Here is a 20,807-nt window from a genome sequence, read left to right on the forward strand (position 1 = left end):
ACCCCATGGTACACAAAACAGGTCTGAACGCTGTTGCAGAGGCAACAGAAAAAGCATGCGAAGTTCAGAATGCGAAATCCCGAAGATTGGCTAAAATTTACAGACGCGCGAAATTTGGCACGGACTTCAATGCGAGATGCCTTTAATAGGTTCCACAACGAAACATTGTCTCGAAATTTGGTAGAAAATCCAAAGAAATTCTGGTCGTAGGTAAAGTACACAAGCGGCAAGACGCAGTCAATACCTTCGCTGCGCAGTGCCGATGGTACTGTTGCCAACGACTGTGCCGCTAATGCGGAGTTATTGAACGCAGTTTTTCGAAATTCCTTCACCAGGGAAGACGAATGGAATATTCCAGAATTTGAAACACGAACAGCTGCTAGCATGAGTTTCTTAGAAGTAGATACCTTAGGGGTTGCGAAGCAACTCAAATCGCTTGATACGGGCAAGTCTAAGTCTTCAGGTCCAGATTGTATACAGATTAGGTTCCTTTCAGATTACACTGATAAAATAGTGTTATAACCTTTAATCACTAATAAATTGCGTGGATACACCAAAGTAGAAACAATAGCGGGTTACATGCTACTAACTCCGTATCTGTCATTCGACTGCCGTGCCGTGACATGCGGCCGGCGCCGTTCATAGCCAGGTGGCGCTCCTGTGCTCGGCCGAGCTGCGGAGCGCCTCTATCACCGTGTTCGCGCACTGATGTGGCGGCACTTTTAAATCTCGTGGCACTGTCACAACAAATAGCTCCCTACTTAGCAATCATATACAACCGCTCGCTCACCGATAGATCTTTACCTACAGATTGGAAAATTGCGCAGGTCACACCAGTGTTTAAGAAGGGTAGTAGGAGTAATCCATCGAACTACAGACCTATATCATTGATGTCGGTTTGCAGTAGGGTTTTGGAGCATATACTGTATTCAAACATTATGAATCACCTCGAAGGGAACAATCTATTGATACGTAATCAGCATGGTTTCAGAAAACATCGTCCTTGTGCAACGCAGCTAGCTCTTTATTCGCATGAAGTAATGGCCGCTATCGACAGGGGATCTCAAGTTTATTCCGTATTTCTAGATTTCCGGAAAGCTTTTGACACCGTTCCTCACAAGCGACTTCTAATAAAGCTGCGGGCCTATGGGGTTTCGTCTCAGTTGTGCGACTGGATTCGTGATTTCCTGTCAGGAAGGTCGCAGTTCGTAGTAATAGACGGCAAATCATCAAGAAAAACTGAAGTGATATCAGGTGTTCCCCAGGGAAACGTCCTGGGACCTCTGCTGTTCCTGATCTATATAAATGACCTGGGTGACAATCTGAGCAGTTCTTAACGTTGTTCGCAGATGATGCTGTAATTTACCATCTAGTAAGGTCATCTGAAGACCAGTATCAGTTGCAAAGCGATTTAGAAAAGATTGCTGTATGGTGTGGCAGGTGGCAGTTGACGCTAAATAACGAAAAGTGTGAGGTGATCCACATGAGTTCCAAAAGAAATCCGTTGGAATTCGATTACTCGATAAATAGTACAATTCTCAAGGCTGTCAATTCAACTAAGTACCTGGGTGTAAAAATTACAAACAACTTCAGTTGGAAAGACCACACAGATAATATTGTGGGGAAGGTGAGCCAAAGGTTGCGTTTCATTGGCAGGACACTTAGAAGATGCAACAAGTCCACTAAAGAGACAGCTTACACTACACTTGTTCGTCCTCTGTTAGAATATTGCTGCGCGGTGTGGGATCCTTACAGGTGGGATTGACGGAGGACATCAAAAGGGTGGAAAAAAGGCCAGCTCGTTTTGTATTATCACGTAATAGGGGAGAGAGTGTGGCAGATATGACATGCGAGTTGGGATGGAAGTCATTAAAGCAAAGACATTTTTCGTCGCGGTCAGATCTATTTATGAAATTTCAGTCACCAACTTTCTCTTCCGAATGTGAAAATATTTTGTTGAGCCCAACCTACATAGGTATGAATGATCATCAAAATAAAATAAGAGAAATCAGAGCTCGAACAGAAAGGTTTAGGTGTTCGTTTTTCCCGCGCGCTGTTCGGGAGTGGAATGGTAGGGAGATAGTATGATTGTGGTTCAATGAACCCTCTGCCAAGCACTTAAATGTGAATTGCAGAGTAATGATGTAGATGTAGATGTAGATGTAGACAAGCAACATAGTTATGCATCCTGCTGCCTCATATTTTTCCATATGAATGATATATTATTTGTCCTTGGCACCCTTCCCTCTCTTCCTTAAACATTAGTTGCTGTTACTTGGGATTTTGGTAATATCTTTAAAAATAAATCTAAATCCATCAAGTGTTAAAGTGGGTGGTTTTTGCTGCTAAGTATGGAATGCCCCCGTACAAATGATGTGCTAGGGGCACCTTTGGCACCCCTCTTAGCTTGGTGTCCCATGCGGCTGCTTGTGCTGCTTGGACCTTAAACCAGATGTGGATGTGTGTTATTAACCCAATTACCTGAAGAAAATAAACTTAGTTGGCTGCTAACATTACTTTCAAGTATTTGAATTTGTTGCTTCATTTGCTCAATTAACATTATTTTGATGCATTAAACATTATTATTATTATTATTATTATTATTATTATTATTATTATTATTTTATGTTTTTAATTAATTGATTAATTAATTTATTTTTAATGAGATATACGTGGGCATATTGGCAAGTCTGATACATTTCTATGAAAGAAGGAAAATTTAGTTGATCTGTGCCAATATTTTTAGCATGATTTTAGTAATAATTATGTTAAAGTTTAAGACAGATACTATATGCAGCTGTTGATTGCTATCTGAACTGGTAGGGTGATGGGGACTGAAGTGCACTCATTGAGTTGCGTGCTGATGTTGATCGTGGTCAATCAGGTGATAGTATACAGTAGCTAGTCAGAATCACCGAATCTGATGATTACTTTTGGCAGAAGATACCAATTAATTACTTTTCCTTTTAATACGGAGATCTGGAAAAAGACCATGTGTGCTGACAAACTGATCTATAATGTAGTCTGTCATAGGTTAAGTTGCAATATTACAATTTGGATGTGTGTTGCTGAAGAGAATGAATCTCAGCGGAAAAATGTTATTGCCACAATAAATTGACATTTAACATAGCCCCAGATACATGTTCGTCATTGCAATAAGCTACTTGTATATCTTATTCCACCAAAAAATTTTGTCAGTGTTGGTAAATTCTAATCTTATAGAACAGAATACAAGCTACCTTTATTTATGAACAAACATTCTGATTGGGTACTGGGTCATTTCATGCTAAGTGGTTCAGAGGTTCACACATGACCCTCGTGAGTTTTGATTAAATTTTTTATGAACAATCACATATGTTCCCATTGAACATTGGTAAAGTTTCATAATCATTAATTCAATACTTCCAGAGATGTAGTCATTTGTTTGGCCCCATAGTGCTGCTGTCAACAGTGCACATGAGTTTTCAGCAATTTGAGACATAATACCTCTGGCAATTTTTTCTTAAAAGTGGCCGGGCATAGTGGAAGTGCACTCAAAATAGGCCCATATTCTGCTAGTACTCAAATCTGACATCTTTTATTATGTTCTACAGTTATTTAGTGCTTTCTGGGACGGGCAATATTAAAAGCATTGAGGAGGAAGTGAGATAAAGCCCAAATAACTCAAAATTTCAAAAGAGGGGTTTATTTTTTCACAACTTGTCATGACATAGTTCAGTATGTCTTTATTCTATAACTACAAAATCGAACTGGTTATAAACTTCACAATTTAACTGTGTATTGTGGAAGTAGTGGAGATTATGGTAGTAATTGTTGCATAACAACTGCAGTACACAGTGTGTAAATAAACTGCAGGTGATGTTCACAGCAGTCTTCCCGACTTCTTTTTGGAATGGATTCAAGTTGTAGAGAATTATTAGTATGTGTTTTCTATTGTGTAATGCTGCTGAAGGGCTAGTTTAATTCTGGTCTAAAGTATAGCGTACATTGTGTTAGCATAGTTAAGTTAATGTGGAGTATCAGTGTACACATGGAAAATTGTACACTGATGAGCCAAAACATTATGACCATTTGCTTAATAACATGTTTGTCCATCTTTGGAATAATATACATCTCTGATTCTGCATGTCAGAGATCTGACAGATTTTTGGTAGGTTTGTGGAGGAATGTGGCATTAGATGTCTATGCACAGGTCATGCAATTCACGTAAATAATGAGCCGCTGCTATGTGTACGTGGTGATGGTGCCTGATAGTGACCCATATGGGTTTCCCAGGATTTACATCAGGCGAATTTGGTCACAGAGACATCAACGTGAGTTCACTATAGTGCTTCTCAGACCGCTGTAGCATGGTTCTGGCTCAGCCTCAGTGGCGGCACTTGTGGCGACGACCACCAACCTAGTGTAGCAAAAATGTGATTTATGCAAAGAGCGGACACATCTCCGTCAATCAACAGTCGAATCTCGATGGTCCTGTGCCCACTGTAATCTTTGGGTCAACATGTGAACATGTTGGGGTCATCTGCTGCAGAGCTCCATGTTGAAAAATGTACAATTAACAGTGTGCTCAGAAACACTTTTTTGTGCACTAGCATTGTGCTGTTTTGGCAGAGATGCCACAGATCACCATCTATCCTACTTTAAGAACAAACAAGCCTCCAAACCACACGGTTTGTGAAGGCTCATGGACATCAAACCATTTGCACCTAGTGGTAGTAATCCTTCTACCTCTTTCTGCAGATGCTCACAAGAGTAGGAATGAAAATTCTACCAGCTTTGCTGTTTTAGAGATACTGGTTCATAGGCTATACTCTTTGAGAAAGTCACTTATCTCAATGGGTTACCCCGTTTGCAGCACATATCTTTACTAGGGTGATCCCCTATCTGTGTCTGCTCCACTTACATTCTTTTATTAGCGTTTCACGAGCCCACAATGCCACCAGGTGGCATCAGACATCACAATGGACAGTGGTCAGTGTTTTGGCTGATCATAGTATAAATGTGTTGATTTGGTCCATATTGGTTTAACCACTGCTGGTTCATTTGAAAGTGAGAAAACCCATAACCCCATCACTGCAGGGGCCACACCCAATAGCTGTGCAACAGCAGCCACAGGTGAGTTTCTTTACCACAGGTTCCCAGACCTGACAAGGTTGTTTTTTTTTTTTACATAGAACCCAAAACTGATGATGCATTTCTATAAGTGTCAGAAGCTAGAAAGGTCTCTCTAAGTGTATGCTTGCATCAGGGTGCTTGATTTATTTTTATTTTTATTTATTTATTTTTATTTATTTATTTTTACGGGGTTCATTAATTTACTGTAGAATACAGCCAGGGCAGATGATGGCCCTGATGGGATTGTTTGGGAAGACATTTTGATTAGACAGAATCCAAAAAATTACACTTTTCAAATATGATTACCTCAGATTATTAGAGCCACAAGAAAGAGAAAATATTCTTTTAATTGGTTTCCTTATTCCATTTCATTTTTTATAAAACGAAATCTGGAGAGCTGAATGCTGTAGAGATGTCAAAAAAAAAAAAGAAAAAAAAAGGCCTCCTTACATGCAGTTTTTCTGACTCGAGTTCATTTCATAGTCACCAGGACTTTTGATAGTATCTTCCACTGAGGTTAGTAAACAATTGCAGAACATAGTAAGAGATATCAGATTTGAGTACCTGCAGAATATGGGCCCATTTTCAGTGAACCACCATCTTTACAGACTTTTTTTAGGTTCTTGTTTGCCCACATTACAAAACCAAATAGTCATTTAGGTGGTGTAGAACATGGTCTTTCTAATGAAAAGGCTTTAAAAAAGTTTACAGAAGACTTTTTTTTCTAAAAGTGGGCCAAAAAAGCCATTTTTGGTGTTTTGAAAAATTGACAATTTTTCCCTCAATTTGTAAACTATTGGAAAGCAGTAGGAGAATGAAATTTTAAACATTGTATTGGTAAGTTATTATGTGGAAAGTTTCAGGTGTACCCCGCAATTACTTCAAAATATATGAAAAGCTAAACTTCTCATTTTTTCAAGGAGCTATTTTTTCAGCAGACTTTGCTTCAAATTATCCACATGCAAATTGCTAGGTAAATCTTTTTTTTATTATTTCATTTAAGAGAACGCAAAAAGTTGTACAAGATGGCCTAGTTTATTTCCTCTCAAGAAAATATTGCTGGGGATATTATTTGTGTCAAAGTTCTGAAAACTCGTGTGCACTGTTGATAGCTGTACTATGGGGGCCAAACAAATGACTATATCTCTGCAAGTATTACATTGATGAAAGTAAACTGTACCAATTTTCATTGGGAACATGTGTGAATGTTCATACAAAATTTCAGGAAAATCCACGATGGTCATTCAGGAACTTTTTCTAAACTTTGTCTTGACATGGAATGGCCTTGCCGACAACTGATTTTTGATTCATTGTGTTCAGTTCCCATTGTCATCATGCAATTTATTACCAATGTTGGCACACAGCACAACAGCTGCAGACACTGTAACTGCACTGTTACTGTGACATAGCATTGCATCCATTGAAGTCATCAAATAGGAAACCATTGGAAAAAGTAATTGATGACTGCAAAATAAATGTGCCTGTAAATATTCCTGGAAAATGTAAGTAGTGAGCAGGCCTATAAATCTACTCTTGCATTCCCTTGTACAAAGAGCTACCCATGCACAGAGGGTAATAGTGCTGTCCTACAAACAAATATAAATAACATTAGATTGTAAAAGCTTTTATATGTGCAGGGTATAAGAAGAACTGTGTTATACTGTAAAATTCTTAAATTATTACAGCAGTTTCCATTGGAAAATAGACAGAGGTCTGAGGTCTGCTTATTGCTAGCAGGTTTGTTTCTCAGGTCTCTCTTGAACACGTCACATTACAGTGTCTGAAAAGAGGTCCAGTGACTGTGTGAAGTTTCTATGCAAGCATGCAGGAACGCATGCAACAGTTTCAAGTGGACCCAGTGCCTGTTTATAATTCTGTTTCTGATTCTACATTAATGAATGTAATTAAGACTTTACACTGATAATGTAGTAGTGACCATTGTAGTGTCGTTCGTGTTTCAGATAATTGTGGGAATCTGTTTCCATGTATCACTCCTAAGTTCTGGAGAATACGTCAGCAAATAAACATCTCCATAGCTGACTAGCAGCAAAGAATTTTACACATTGATTACCACATAGTGCAACAGCATTCATACACAGATTCTAGAATAGTGCCTGGATCAGTAGTATACAAGGTATGAACAGTCAGTTGGTATTAGGGTGGTATTCAAGGTTCTGGTACTGATATATAGACAGTAATTTATGCAGCACATATTGCATTTACTAATCTTAATAGATCTTATTCATAATTTAGAAGTTCCAAATTCTTTAAAGGAAATGGTTCTCCTTTTCTTAAGAGTGAGGGTTTAAGTGGTTGTTACTTGCAATGACCAGAGGAGAAAATGGTTAAAATTATTTTATTTACTGACTATCACCTTCATGAGGGCTTGACATTTTTATTTCCTTTCCCATTAACAAAAACTGTACCAAAAAGCTCTTTAAATACAATTCACTAACGTACATGTTTGCTGAACAATGAAAAATCAAGGATTAAATTACAATATGACTCTTAGGACAGATTGCCCCTCATATCATGAAGGAGAGGTTGAACAGCAATCGGGTATATTTATTAGTAAACTGTTAGATTTTAACTTTCATACAAAGCTAGATTTAATGGCAGGTGTGTAAAGGAAAAGAGCCGATGTCCATTATAGATTGTAATGTATGATGAAATGCTATTGTCTGACATTGGCACATTGGGAGGAAAACATTGTAAGTGGGAGTTGGTACCTCTTAGTTCAACCAGTTTGTCAGCTTTTTGGTCACATTCAAAGCACATAAAAATTTCAGTCCAGCTCTCTAAAGATTTTTTTTTTTTTAAATTCTCTATGGATAATTTGTGTTGATTTCTTGTTCTTTGCATTTGCACCAAATGATATATCAGTCCCTCAAAGCATAATACAAATGAGTATAAGCTATTTCTTTGTATCAGCAATTGCTGAATTCACTGGTAGCTGCTCAGAAACATTTCGTATGTTATGAAACACTGCTTACATTCTGACTTCATGGAACTATGTTTTGCTTTGTTGGCAGCAAGCAGTAGCCCATACTGTTGCTTGTAGCTAGTAAATTAACCCATTTAACCCAAAGTAGACTTCATCTTAAACTGTAATATTTTATTTGTTCATCTTGTGAAGGCTACTGCTGCCAGCAGCTTTTTTCCTCCAGATATCATGGCACTGTGAGAGATGGTACAGCGATGAAACACAGGATTCATAATTGGAGAACCATGGTTTCAATCTTGGTGTGACCACACAGATGTAGACTTTGTTTTCGATATATCACTACACTCGGTGAACAAAATGATAGTTCCTTATGAAAAGCCACAGCAGATTCCTTCTCCTACCTTTGTCAAAGAGAGCAAGTACTTGTCAAGTATCCTCAGTGTCAAGCAGATGTTTAGCTTGAGATGGTGATGGTAAGGACTGTGAGTTATATTTATTTTATTTGAAGTTTACATAAGGCTATCATTTTTACTTAACAGTATCACATGTGACAGATTCAAAAGACTGCAATTCCAATTTTTCTATTGATCTGCAGGTGCACATATAATTGCACCATCTGACATGATGGATGGCCGTGTTGGTGCTATTAAGGAGTATCTTATCAAAGCTGGATTTGGTAATCGGGTTGCTGTTCTATCGTATTCTGCCAAATTTGCATCAGGGTTTTATGGACCATTCCGTTCTGTTACAAAATCAGCTCCTGTGTTCAGTGACAGAAAATGCTACCAGTTGCCACCTGGCAGTCAAGGATTAGCAGCAAGGGCCTGTGTATGTAACACATTTGTTGCAGTTTTATATCAGTTTGATATATCCTGTGAAAACAACCTTACGCATAATGAAGAATAGTAAATTTACTATGTTTTTTATTGTATTCACTGTTCTATTTGTTACTGAATGTCTTTCACTATTTTTGTGCCTGAAGTCACGTGATGTAGAAGAAGGATGTGACATGTTAATGGTCAAACCAGGGCTACCATATTTGGACATCGTCAAGAAGACAAAAGAGAACCATCCGGAATACCCATTGTTTGTTTTCCAGGTGAGGAAAGTCAGTTTCACCTATTGTAGAAATTTGTTGGAAGTTTTCTAATGGGTTCTTTTTTTTACATTTTTATGCTTTAATTATGCAGGGAATTAATATTACTATTTATTCAACTTAATTTGTGTTGTCTCAAGGTCACTTAAATTACTAAAATTTTCTAGTGGTTTACAGTCAGGTTAACATGTATATTTATGTAGCTTTTTGTTTCTAAAATATTTCTCTTGGTAAAAGTCTTAACGCTAATCACACAGTTAAAATAGAGGACAATAGAGCAATCTGTTTTCCGCTGAGGTTGTAACATTATTATGATAAAAATAGGTTTCATTATTCGTAACAATGCCTTTCATGTGGCACTACATGTGACTTTCAAATCTTAGGATCATAACCAGCTTTATTAATTATTAGACACAATGTATCACCTACTCATTTAGTGGTGAGAAACTCATGAAGAACAAAGCTTTCGCACTTCAAAAAACTACAGCATAATGTGAACTGCTGCCGTGAACAGGCCCAATAAATTCAACTGTCTTTTGCTATGATAAACAGCATTCTTCTTTCACCTGTTCCCTTACTGCAGAAATACTGTTCATACTCCTGTAGCTGTTTACAAGTGATTCCTTATGATTATGTGATACTTCACACTATTAATGATCATGTGAAATCTGCCATCTGGTTAGTTTCAAAAGAAGTTAAATTAGTGGGTAAATTTTTGAATACCTCATTAACAATATTGATGTATGCTAAATGGGTCACAGACAATATGTTGCTGGAGAAATATATTGTTATTCTGTTATGATTGAGCCCAGTAGTTCCTTTCCTGCTTGGGGGTGGGTGGTACTGACAGATTCTGCTGGAAGGAACTTGTGCTATGCACTAGGTGCTAATTTTCATAATGCTTTTTAAAATGTTTGGTGGATCTTGTTTCACATCATTTATGTCATGAAAACAATTCCAATTTGAGACTTATTTTTTCTTCTAACAAACAGGGAAAACATGCAGGGAGCCATATATGGTGATTAGAACGGGTCTAAAACAGTTGTGATTTTAGTTTTGGCCAAAAACAGCTAGGGACAAATGCTGAGTGAGCAGAAGTATTGTTGTAAAGTAGCAGTCAATCCTTAATGCACCACAATGCAGGCCATTTGCTTCTGCAGTGTCCCATAAAACCATTTTAACATTTGAAAGGTGTAAAGTTGTGTAATTGTGGTATCTTGGGGGGGAGAAATCATGGTGGACTATTCCTTTTATGTAAGAAAAAGAATATAGTTTCCACATTGATTCTTACCAGTTTTGCATGGCAAAAAATGAATACTATTTATTCTCTATTTATTCCCCACAAACCTAATGACCGGAATATAATGCCAGAATTCATGCACAGTGCATTTGCAAGTATATCACATGAGCACGGAGCAGCTCATCGATCCCGCATCAGTTACCGTTGGACACAGTATGAAGTAGTCTTCCTCAGGTGTGATTGTTCCTCAATCTCTGGGTCACACGTATTAGATTAGGTCTCATTGCTTATAAAAATTTTTGATAAAATTGGGTGTTAGGATGTAGTTTTGTCATTTCTACAGCAGTAAAACTAGGCAAGTACTTGTACCTTACAGATACTTCCACAGAAATTTGTTTGCCAGTAATTAAAAACTGTGTATTGTGGAGATCTGTAGCAGAATAGTCTCCCACTTCTGCTCTTCTGATCCTCTGCTCGCAGGATGATAATTATCTTTACTTCTGGGTTCCCCTTTGTATGTTTCTTGATCTTAGTTTCCTTTCCTCTATTGAAATATGTTCTCTCAGATGCCTTCTTTATAGGTATCAGGAGAATATGCAATGCTGTATCATGCTGCAAACGCTGGTGCGTTGGATTTGAAACAAGCATTAGAAGAGGTATTACTTGCAATGAGAAGAGCAGGTATGTTGCTTTGGATATACAACATTTTAACGTTATAAATATGAATTGTGAGTAAAAAAAATCAAGAGACTACTGAGGCTAACTCTCAAAATAGTGGTGGTTGTAGTTGCTGTTGCTGTTGTTCAGGAATTATGTATGTTCAATAATAATTTACAATGACAAACTCTCTTTATTCACAGTTGATTTTATTTTGAAATATGCCATGGACATATTTTATTCTTAGTTTGTTCAAATGGTTGAGTTTCACCTAATAGGATGCTGTCTGACGTGCTACAAAACCACCCTGCCCCACCCCCATCCACTAAAATGAGCAGTTCCAAATAACCTTCCTCGTAATGTGTAATAATATTAGTGAAGCTCATACAAAATATTATTATTTTTAATAATGTTATTGTTATTATTTTTAAAAAAAATTAAGTAGTTGTGCGTAAGCTAATATTATACTTAGAATCTGTACCAGAAGGTAGCTAGTTTAAAAATATCAACTCTTTCATAAAGGTGAGGTCCCTTAGGAATTCACACACATTTGAACATTTTAAATTTCATAAATAATGGACTACTTGCATTAATTGAGAGTGAAGTCAATTGAAAATAGATTTGATTTAGATTATATTTTGTAGTGTAGAGTGAATTACCTGAGAACAGTTGTTTAGAGTTAGAAGAAGAAATGTGAGCATTCACAAGCAATGGCTGGCTGTCACCAGAAATAGTTCAGTGAGATTTTCAGAGGCAGTAAATGAGTCAGTGTTCATAAAAATTCTCATTTTGTAGGAACAGAATATCTACTGTATAAAACTGAGGAAGACCTTGAGGGAAAAAAAGCAAATCATCTATAGTTATGTTTTGGAAAACGATATTTACATTTTTTAAACTATGTTCAGTATGATAGTGATCAAACAATAGTTTTCCCCACAACAGTGAAATGCCTAAATGCCAGATTAGATTAGATTAGATTAATACTAGTTCCATGGACCATGAATACGATATTTCATAATGATGTGGAACGAGTCAAATTTTCCAATACATGACATAATTAAGTTAATTTAACAACATAATTAAGTTAATACAACAACTTTTTTATTTTTTGTTTTTTTTTCTTTTTTTCTTAATTTATATCTAATAATTCCTCTATGGAGTAGAAGAAGTTGTCATTCAGAAATTCTTTTAATTTCTTCTTAAATACTTGTTGGTTATCTGTCAGACTTTTGATACTATTTGGTAAGAGACAAAAGACTTTAGTGGCAGTATAATTCACCCATTTCTGTGCCAAAGTTAGATTTAATCTTGAATAGTGAAGATCATTCTTTCTCCTAGTATTGTAGTTATGCACACTGCTATTACTTTTGAATTGGGTTTGGTTGTTAATAACAAATTTCATAAGAGAGTATATATACTGAGAAGCTACTGTGAATATCCCTAGATCCTTAAATAAATGTCTGCAGGATGATCTTGGCTGGACTACAGCTATTATTCTGATTACACGCTTTTGTGCAATAAATACTTTATTCCGCAGTGATGAATTACCCCAAAATATGATGCCATATGCAAGCAATGAGTGAAAATAGGTGTAGTAAGCTAATTTACTAAGATGTTTATCACCAAAATTTGCAATGACCCTTATTGCATAAGTAGCTGAACTCAAACGTTTCAGCAGATCATCAATGTGTTTCTTCCAATTTAATCTCTCATCAATGGACACACCTAAAAATTTTGAATATTCTACCTTAGCTATATGCTTCTGATTAAGGTCTATATTTATTAGTGGTGTCATACCATTTACTGTACGGAAATGTATGTACTGTGTCTTATCAAAATTCAGTGAGAATCCGTTTACAAGGAACCACTTAGTAATTTTCTGAAAGACATTATTGACAATTTCATCAGTTAATTCTTGTTTGTCAGGTGTGATTACTATACTTGTATCATTAGCAAAGAGAACTAAATTTGCCTCTTCATGAATATAGAATGGCAAGTCATTAATATATATTAAGAACAACAAAGGACCCAAGACCGACCCTTGTGGAACCCCATTCTTGATAGTTCCCTAGTTTGAGGAATGTGCTGATCTTTGCATATTATGAGAACTGCTTATTTAAACTTTCTGCACTCTTCCAGTTATGTACGAATTAAACCATTTGTGCACTGTCCCACTCATGCCACAATACTTGAGCTTGTCTAGCAGAATTTCATGATTTACACAACCAAAAGCCTTTGCGAGAGCACAAAAAATCCCAATGGGTAGTGTCCGGTTATTCAGATCATTCAAAATTTGATTGGTGAAAGCATATATGGCATTTTCTGTTGAAAAACCTTTCTGGAAACCAAACTGGCATTTTGTTAGTACTTCATTTTTACAGATATGTGAAGCTACTCTTGAATACATTACTTTCTCAAAAATTTTGGATAAAGCGGTTAGAAGGGAGATTGGACGGTAATTGTTGACATCAGATCTACCCCCGTTTTTATGCAAAGGTATAACAATAGCATATTTCAGTCTATCAGGGAAAATGCGCTGTTCCAGGGAGCTATTACACAGGTGGCTGAGAATCTTACTTATCTGTTGAGAACAAGCTTTTAGTATTTTGCTGGAAATGCCATCAATTCCATGTAAGTTTTTGCTTTTAAGCTAGTTTATTATATTCCTAATTTCAGAGGGAGAAGTGGGTGAGATTTCAATTGTATCAAATTGCATAGGTATGGCCTCTTCCATCAACTGCCTAGCATCTTCTAATGAACACCTGGATCCTACTATATCCACAACATTTAGAAAATGATTATTAAAAATATTTTCAACTTCTGACTTTTTGTTTGTAAAGTTTTCATTCAATTTGATGGTAATACTGTCTTCCTGTGCTCTTGGTTGACCTGTTTCTCTTTTAATAATATTCCAAATTGTTTTAATTTTATTATCAGAGTTGCTGATTTCAGACATGATACACATACTTCTGGATTTTTTAACAACTTTTCTTAATATAGCACAGTAGTTTTTATAATGTTTGATAGTTTCTGGGTCACTACTCTTTCTTGCTGTCAGATACATTTCCCTTTTCCGGTTACAAGATATTTTTATACCCTTAGTAAGCCATGGTTTGTTACATGGTTTCTTAAGAGTATATTTAACTATTTTCTTGGGGAAGCAGTTTTCAAATGCATTTACAAAAGTGTCATGAAATAAATTATATTTTAAATTGGCATCAGGTTCACGGTACACCTCATCCCAGCTGTAGGCTTTCCCGGAAATTTGCAATTGTTAAATCGTTGAATGAACGTACTACTTTGGAGGACTGTTTAGTACTGCTGAATGGAGCTATGTCATATATTGTAACCAGCTGTGCACCATGATCAGAAAGAACATTCTCAACAGGCTGAGCATTTATCTGGTTAAACTTATCTTGGTCTATAAAGAAGTTATCTATCAGTGAGCTGCTATCCTTTACCACCCGAGTAGGAAAATCAATAACGGGTGTCAAATTGAAAGAACCGAGTAATACTTCAAGGTCATTTTTCCTATTACCCTCTTTCAGAGAATCTACATTGAAGTCCCCACAAATAATAATTTGCTTCCCCCTGTATGACAGATAGCACAACAAGGAGTCCAAATTTTTCAGAAATAGATGAAAATTTCCCACTGGGGACCTATATACAGTTACAATTATAAATGTGCCTTTATTTAATTTAAGCCCACAGGCACATGCTTCTATATTTTTCTCTACACAAAACTTTTTTATTTCTATACTTTTTGTACAATGATAACTTTTGACATATATGGCAACTCCTCCTTTCTCCATATTTTCTCTAATTACATGTGCAGAGAGCTTATATCCACTTACATTTACCTTATCCATATCAGTAACAATGTGATGCTTAGACAGGCATAGTATTTCTATTTCATCCTCAGCTTCTAAATCTTCTAAACAAACCAGAATCTCATCTATTTTATTCTTTAAACTCCCAATATTTTGATGAAATATACTTACATTATTTTTAATTATACTTTTATGAGAACCTTTCCTTATTCTAACATTTGCAGTACTCTCCTGTCTGAGTTTCTCATTGTGCTTAGGCCTAGTTCCTATACCAGTGGCCACATGGTGTTCTTTGAACTTTATAGAATTTTTATGTGGTATTGTAACCATGATACAACTGCACATTGAAGAAGAACCTTTTTTCAAAGGAGTTTATAATTGAAAACTAGTGCAAGGGATAGTTTTCTCCCATGCAGTGTTGAAAATACTACACAACATTTTAATCAAACAAAAGTGAAGTGTTACTGCAACTAGGAAATGCAGTAATTAGTAGTTTGTTATAATTTTGTCAAAATTAATGAAAATGAACAGCAATATTAGGAAAAAAGATAGCTTGCTACTCACCATAAAGATGACCTGTTGAGTTGCAGATGTGCTCAATGAAAATACTATTACCCATGTTACATGCTGGTCTGCAGCTCAGTGGGTCATCTTTATGGTGAGAAACAGTCTATCCTTTCCCTAATATTGTTGATATTCCAACCTGGAGTTCTTAATGTTTGTTTTTAAATGACAAGTGAAATTATTGCGACATCTTTGGTGTGTGTGTGTGTGTGTGTGTGTGTGTGTGTGTGTGTGTGTGTGTGTGTGTGTGTGTGTGTGTGTGTGTGTGTGGGCTGATGTTAGACTCTTACACTAATGGAATAATGTGTGATTCTACCATGTAGTATGTATTTGTAATGATAAAGATACTGAAACAGCTGCAGCCTTCCAAAGTAATCTTGTAATTTTCTTCCTTACCTAGAAGACTAAATTTACAGTGTTCTTAAGTAGAGTAAGCCCGACACTACTGATGAAATAAGATATTATGATCACTCATTAAATAGCATGCAGTACAATAGCGATTCTGCAGGGCATGAATTCAGCAAGTCCCTGGTAGGTTTCTGAAGTTATGTGGTACCAGATGTCTACACACAGGTCACACAATTCCCATAAATTACAAACTGGTGGTTTTTGGGCACAGAAATGGCACCTCATAGTGACCCAGATGTGTTTGATCAGATTCAGATCTGACAAATGTGGTGACAGACACAAATGTGATTTCTCTGTAGGGCTCCTCAGACCACCTTAGCATAATCCAGTCTTGCGACGTTTACAGTTATCCTGCTGGAAAATCCTATCGCCATTGGGGAAGACATCAAGCATGGAGGGTTACAGGCATTATGCAATAATGTTCGTGTAGTCCACAGCTATCACGGTGCCTTTGAGTACTACCACAAGTATCATGGAAGTCCAGGTGAATGTCGCCCATAGTGTAATACTGCCCCCAATGCCCTGCATCAGTGGTGCAGTGCAAGCATCGAGCAGGCATTCATCTGGATGGCCATGTGTCTGGACACGACCATTGACCTAGTGTAACAAGAAATGTGAGTCATCAAACCAGGTGATACATTGCCATTGATCCGTGGTCCAATCTGGATGATCTGGTGCCCACTGCAGTTGTAACTGACGATGTCTTTAGGCCAATATGGTGTGCTTGCACAAGCATTTTCCTGTGTCAACAGATCTGTCACAGATTGCTGCTTATCCTGCTTCACAGAGTGGCCAAGTGTCCTACCTCCTCATTCTGTAATGAGATGTGGATGTCAAACACCTTGTTGGCTACTTGTGGTTTCATCATCCTTCAACAACTTTCCGTAGATGCATGTAAACAGCTAACCAGTTTTGCAGTTTCCGAGGTGCTTGTTCTCAGGTGCCGGACAATAACAATTGGCCTTTTGTCAGAGTCACTTATTTTAGTGGATTTTCCCTTTTGTGCATCATTTTGTCACTAGAATGATTCACCATTTGCATCTGCTCCACTTATATATTTCCTTTACTGGATCATGTGTCCACAGTGCCACCTGTTAGCATTCAATCTCAAGGTGGGCAGTGGTCATAATGCTTTGGCTGATCAATGTATTTGTCATTTCCTTATATTATCACAATCACGATTACTAGATTTTCTCCCAGTGACAAAATTAAATTTTTAGCAGTATGTTGATATGGTGTTAAGTATTCATATTATAAAAAAATGTTCCATAAAAAAACTGAAATCTTATAGTGTTATTTATCCTACTATTAACTATTAACTTACAGTTTCTTTGGATGGACTATGGGATTCCCTTAGGATATGCCCATGTACCAGTACCAGTATGCCTCGTGGCATAAGGGACATTAGTTGCGGACTGGGATAGAACTTGCGTAGAACTGTGGTGTTTCACAGGTCTCTGTAGTAGGCCTATATATTGTTTCTGTTATTACTTCTGTTAAACTAATATTTTTTTAAATTGTTTTAGGTGCTGATTGTATAATCACATACTTCACACCATTAATATTGGACTGGCTGGCTCCCAAGTCCAAATACTAAAAAAGTATATAAAAATAGTCGGATTAGACAAGAATGTTTTTTGGTATGGTACTTGGTATTTTTGTCATTATGATAATCGGTTTTTATATTGTGTTGGATTATTAAAGAATTTTAAAAGTTGTTACCAGAGCATTTGATTAATTATGTTGAAAACTATTGTCACTAGATGATTTCCATTATTGTAATGATTATAAAGAATCTGCCTCAATTGCAAATAGAAACCGGATGTTGACCTAGGTTTCGACATGGATAACCACGCCTTCTTCGGAACGCACCAAAACTACAAACTGCCTAAAGAGGCATGGTCCAACATTAATAGAGAACACTCAAAAGGGCAAAAGACTCGCATAAAATTTAAAATAAATGGTACGCGTGTACCATGCCAAAACCTAGGTCAACATCCAGTTTCTATTTGCAATCGAGGCGAATTCTTTACAATCATTAAATTATGCATGATTGCTGACATGCTGCAATGTTACAAGTTCTCAATTTCCATCCCTGTCAACCATGGTATGAGGTATGTCCAGAAATTGAGTACTCGGTTGTTTAAAACTCAAAATGGCAATAAATTAAAGAGTAATTTATAATTTACAGATGTACTTCAAATATTACTTTTAGAGTTATGTCATTTTTGTTCTCAGTGCACTTTTTGAGCTGAGGGATGACCTTTCTGATGACGGGTTCTTTGACAGTTTGTTTGATGGCCCTGTGGATATTATTGTCAGTGAAAAACCTTTTTCCACCCATAAACATATTCAGAGAACTCAAAAGATGACTTTCTGGAGGTGCCAGATTACGGCTGTGATCAGAGTGGTTGATGTCCCAACCGGATGAATCAAAGAGTTACATTTGCGGTACTGGCTCTGCAGGGACTCGCATTGTCAGGCAGGAAGCATACGCCCTTCCTTAAAATTTCCCTTATGTCCTGTACTTACCTCTGTAGTTTCTTTAGGGCTTCACAGTACCTTTCAGCAGTAATTGTTTCCACAAGGAGCAAAAAATCAATAAGAAACATCACCATCTCACGAGTCATGATGAGGAACACTGGCTCTTGTGTTCATCATGAACATTCATTCTGTTTGCTGTAAACTACACACCCCACGTGCACTTCTGTATGCTTAATCACACTATTCCCATAAACATTTTTCATTTAGTAAAAAATTTGGAACAGTTGTAATCTTACCCTCACACTTATAACCATTAAAATTCTTTCTCTCTTCACTATTTTCAAAAGCTTAGAGAGACTTAAGATATACAAAAGAAAACCTTTTTATTTATCCTCATTTTCTATTGTTATTGTTGGCTCCAGTTTTTGCGTGTAGGGGTACATTCTGGCAACTGAAATTTTGATTTAACGTGACTAAATAACTGATGAAGATTTGCGTGTATATTTCTTGAATTTTGTTTTTTGTCAGTTTATTAAATATCACACTGTTTTTACAATTTCCACTTAATATTACAAATTACATTGTTAGTGTCGATCATATATGTGGTGCCACCGCCAGACACCACACTTGCTAGGTGGTAGCCTTTAAATCGGGCACGGTCCGTTAGTATATGTCGGACCCGCGTGTCACCACTGTCAGTGATTGCAGACCGAGCGCCACCACACGGCAGGTCTAGAGAGACGTCCTGGCACTCGCCCCAGTTGTACAGCCGACTTAGCCAGAGATGGATCACTGACAACTACGCTCTCATTTGCCGAGACGATAGTTAGCATAGCCTTCAGCTATGTCATTTGCTACGACCTAGCAAGGCGCCATAGCATTTGATATTGAGATTATAACATGTACTGTCAAGAGCAATGTACACAAATTGTGGATTAAAGTTAAGTATTATATCAACTACGTACTTTATTTGCTACTATTAATTCCCTTAACTGTTCCAGACCTCACGCCAGTCAGCGTGTAATTAAACGCGTGCATTTCGACCTCCTCTAGCAACACAGTGTTGGCTCTTCTGCCAACACTTCAATATAAATACTTCTGTTTCCATCAGAGGCATGCCCACTACTCCTCATATTCTGCAGTACTCACAATATTCCAAAGAGTTTACAAATTAAAAGAGCTTACAAAATTTTTTGACGAAAGAAGAATCATAACCAAGTTATATCATTATCGTATAAATTAATCCAGAAATAAATTTAATTATTAGTGTTAGATTGTGCAATTAATAATATGAATTTTAAGTATGCCCGATATTTTGTAATTTCAAATATTTCTAAAAGAAGAGTACATACATAGTACTGCCAAATTAATTTCTTTTTATACATTTTAGCCTGAAATATAATACATTGTATATAAAATTATATGAAATTCTTTTATTTAAACAATTGAGATAATGTTCACCTATACAAGAATAGATAGTATAAATGGAATAGGTTATTTCTATAAAAATAAAGGTAATGTTAGAAAAGGGTGTCCCATTACACAGTGCATTTCTCTTGGTAAGAAGAAATGGGTTTATGTGCCTCACCTCTTAGCTGGTGGAATTTGGAATACACACATTCAGTTCAACACGACATTACAACAAAAGTTTCCAGTTGACTGAGACAAATATACATGCATTCTATTACCAACACCTTGTCTTTGAGTCCAGTGCTGCCAACTTTATCAGAAAAGAAATCGCTTTGAGCATCAGAGGTTCAGTACTCTTAACTTTCTGGACCTACCTTCTCTCTCTCTGTCTCTCTCTCTCTCTCTCTCAGATGTATTGAAAGGCTTCACCATAATGGTAGCTAGCTGGCAGAAGGCTCTTAAAATTTTGTTTGATGGAATGGAACTTCCACTCTGCAGTAGATCTCCCTGTGAAGTTGAAGGTTACAATAAATCTGTGGTAACTCTTGCCTCTCATAAAAGGCGACTAGACATGAGGATTCTCTCACCCAAAACTGGCTCCCAAAGTTGGCATTATGATTTGGCTAAAATACCACAACACGTCTTTCAGTTTAAAGCATCAGTAGTTCCCTTCAGTGTGGAACCACAGTATTTTTCCAAATTTAATAGAAGTGTGGATTGTCTGGGGAGGGATGCCTCATATCACTGTGTTGCACATCCAGTGCCCGCCTGTGGGCAGCCGAGTGCTTGTGGCAGAGATGTACGTGGACTGGCAAACTGACTAAAAGAGCCACAGTCTGCAGGATGCAAATCAATGTGCACATCTTCTGTCCCTGAGCATAAGGCAGAAGTAGTGTCCTATGAGCCTGTGCCATACCAGAATAAAATGAAAAATCACAAGTTGAAATTTGCCTCAGTGGGCCATCACCTAATTCCAACCTTACCCCACCTGACAACCAGGAAACAAACAAATTTTGCACTTCCAATGTAGGTTGCATAAAAATGCCCATAAAATATTCC

The 20,807-nt window shown here is 37.0% G+C and overlaps 1 protein-coding gene across 2 annotated transcripts in view; it reads left to right on the top strand.

Moving 5' to 3' along the window:
- LOC126471462 (delta-aminolevulinic acid dehydratase) overlaps positions 1–17,575 on the top strand; it is a 57,436-nt gene extending 39,861 nt beyond the window's left edge. For both annotated transcript variants that reach the window (XM_050099655.1, XM_050099654.1), the window contains exons 5-8: positions 8,655–8,887; positions 9,042–9,158; positions 10,977–11,076; positions 17,381–17,575. In XM_050099655.1, the coding sequence (XP_049955612.1) occupies positions 8,655–8,887; positions 9,042–9,158; positions 10,977–11,076; positions 17,381–17,451 (521 nt within the window). In that variant the 3' untranslated portion in view covers positions 17,452–17,575. The remainder of the gene's footprint in view (positions 1–8,654; positions 8,888–9,041; positions 9,159–10,976; positions 11,077–17,380) is intronic.
- Positions 17,576–20,807: the final 3,232 nt, after the last annotated feature.

This window comes from Schistocerca serialis, chromosome 3 (genome assembly GCF_023864345.2).
Source record: "Schistocerca serialis cubense isolate TAMUIC-IGC-003099 chromosome 3, iqSchSeri2.2, whole genome shotgun sequence".
Lineage (NCBI taxonomy): Eukaryota > Metazoa > Arthropoda > Insecta > Orthoptera > Acrididae > Schistocerca > Schistocerca serialis.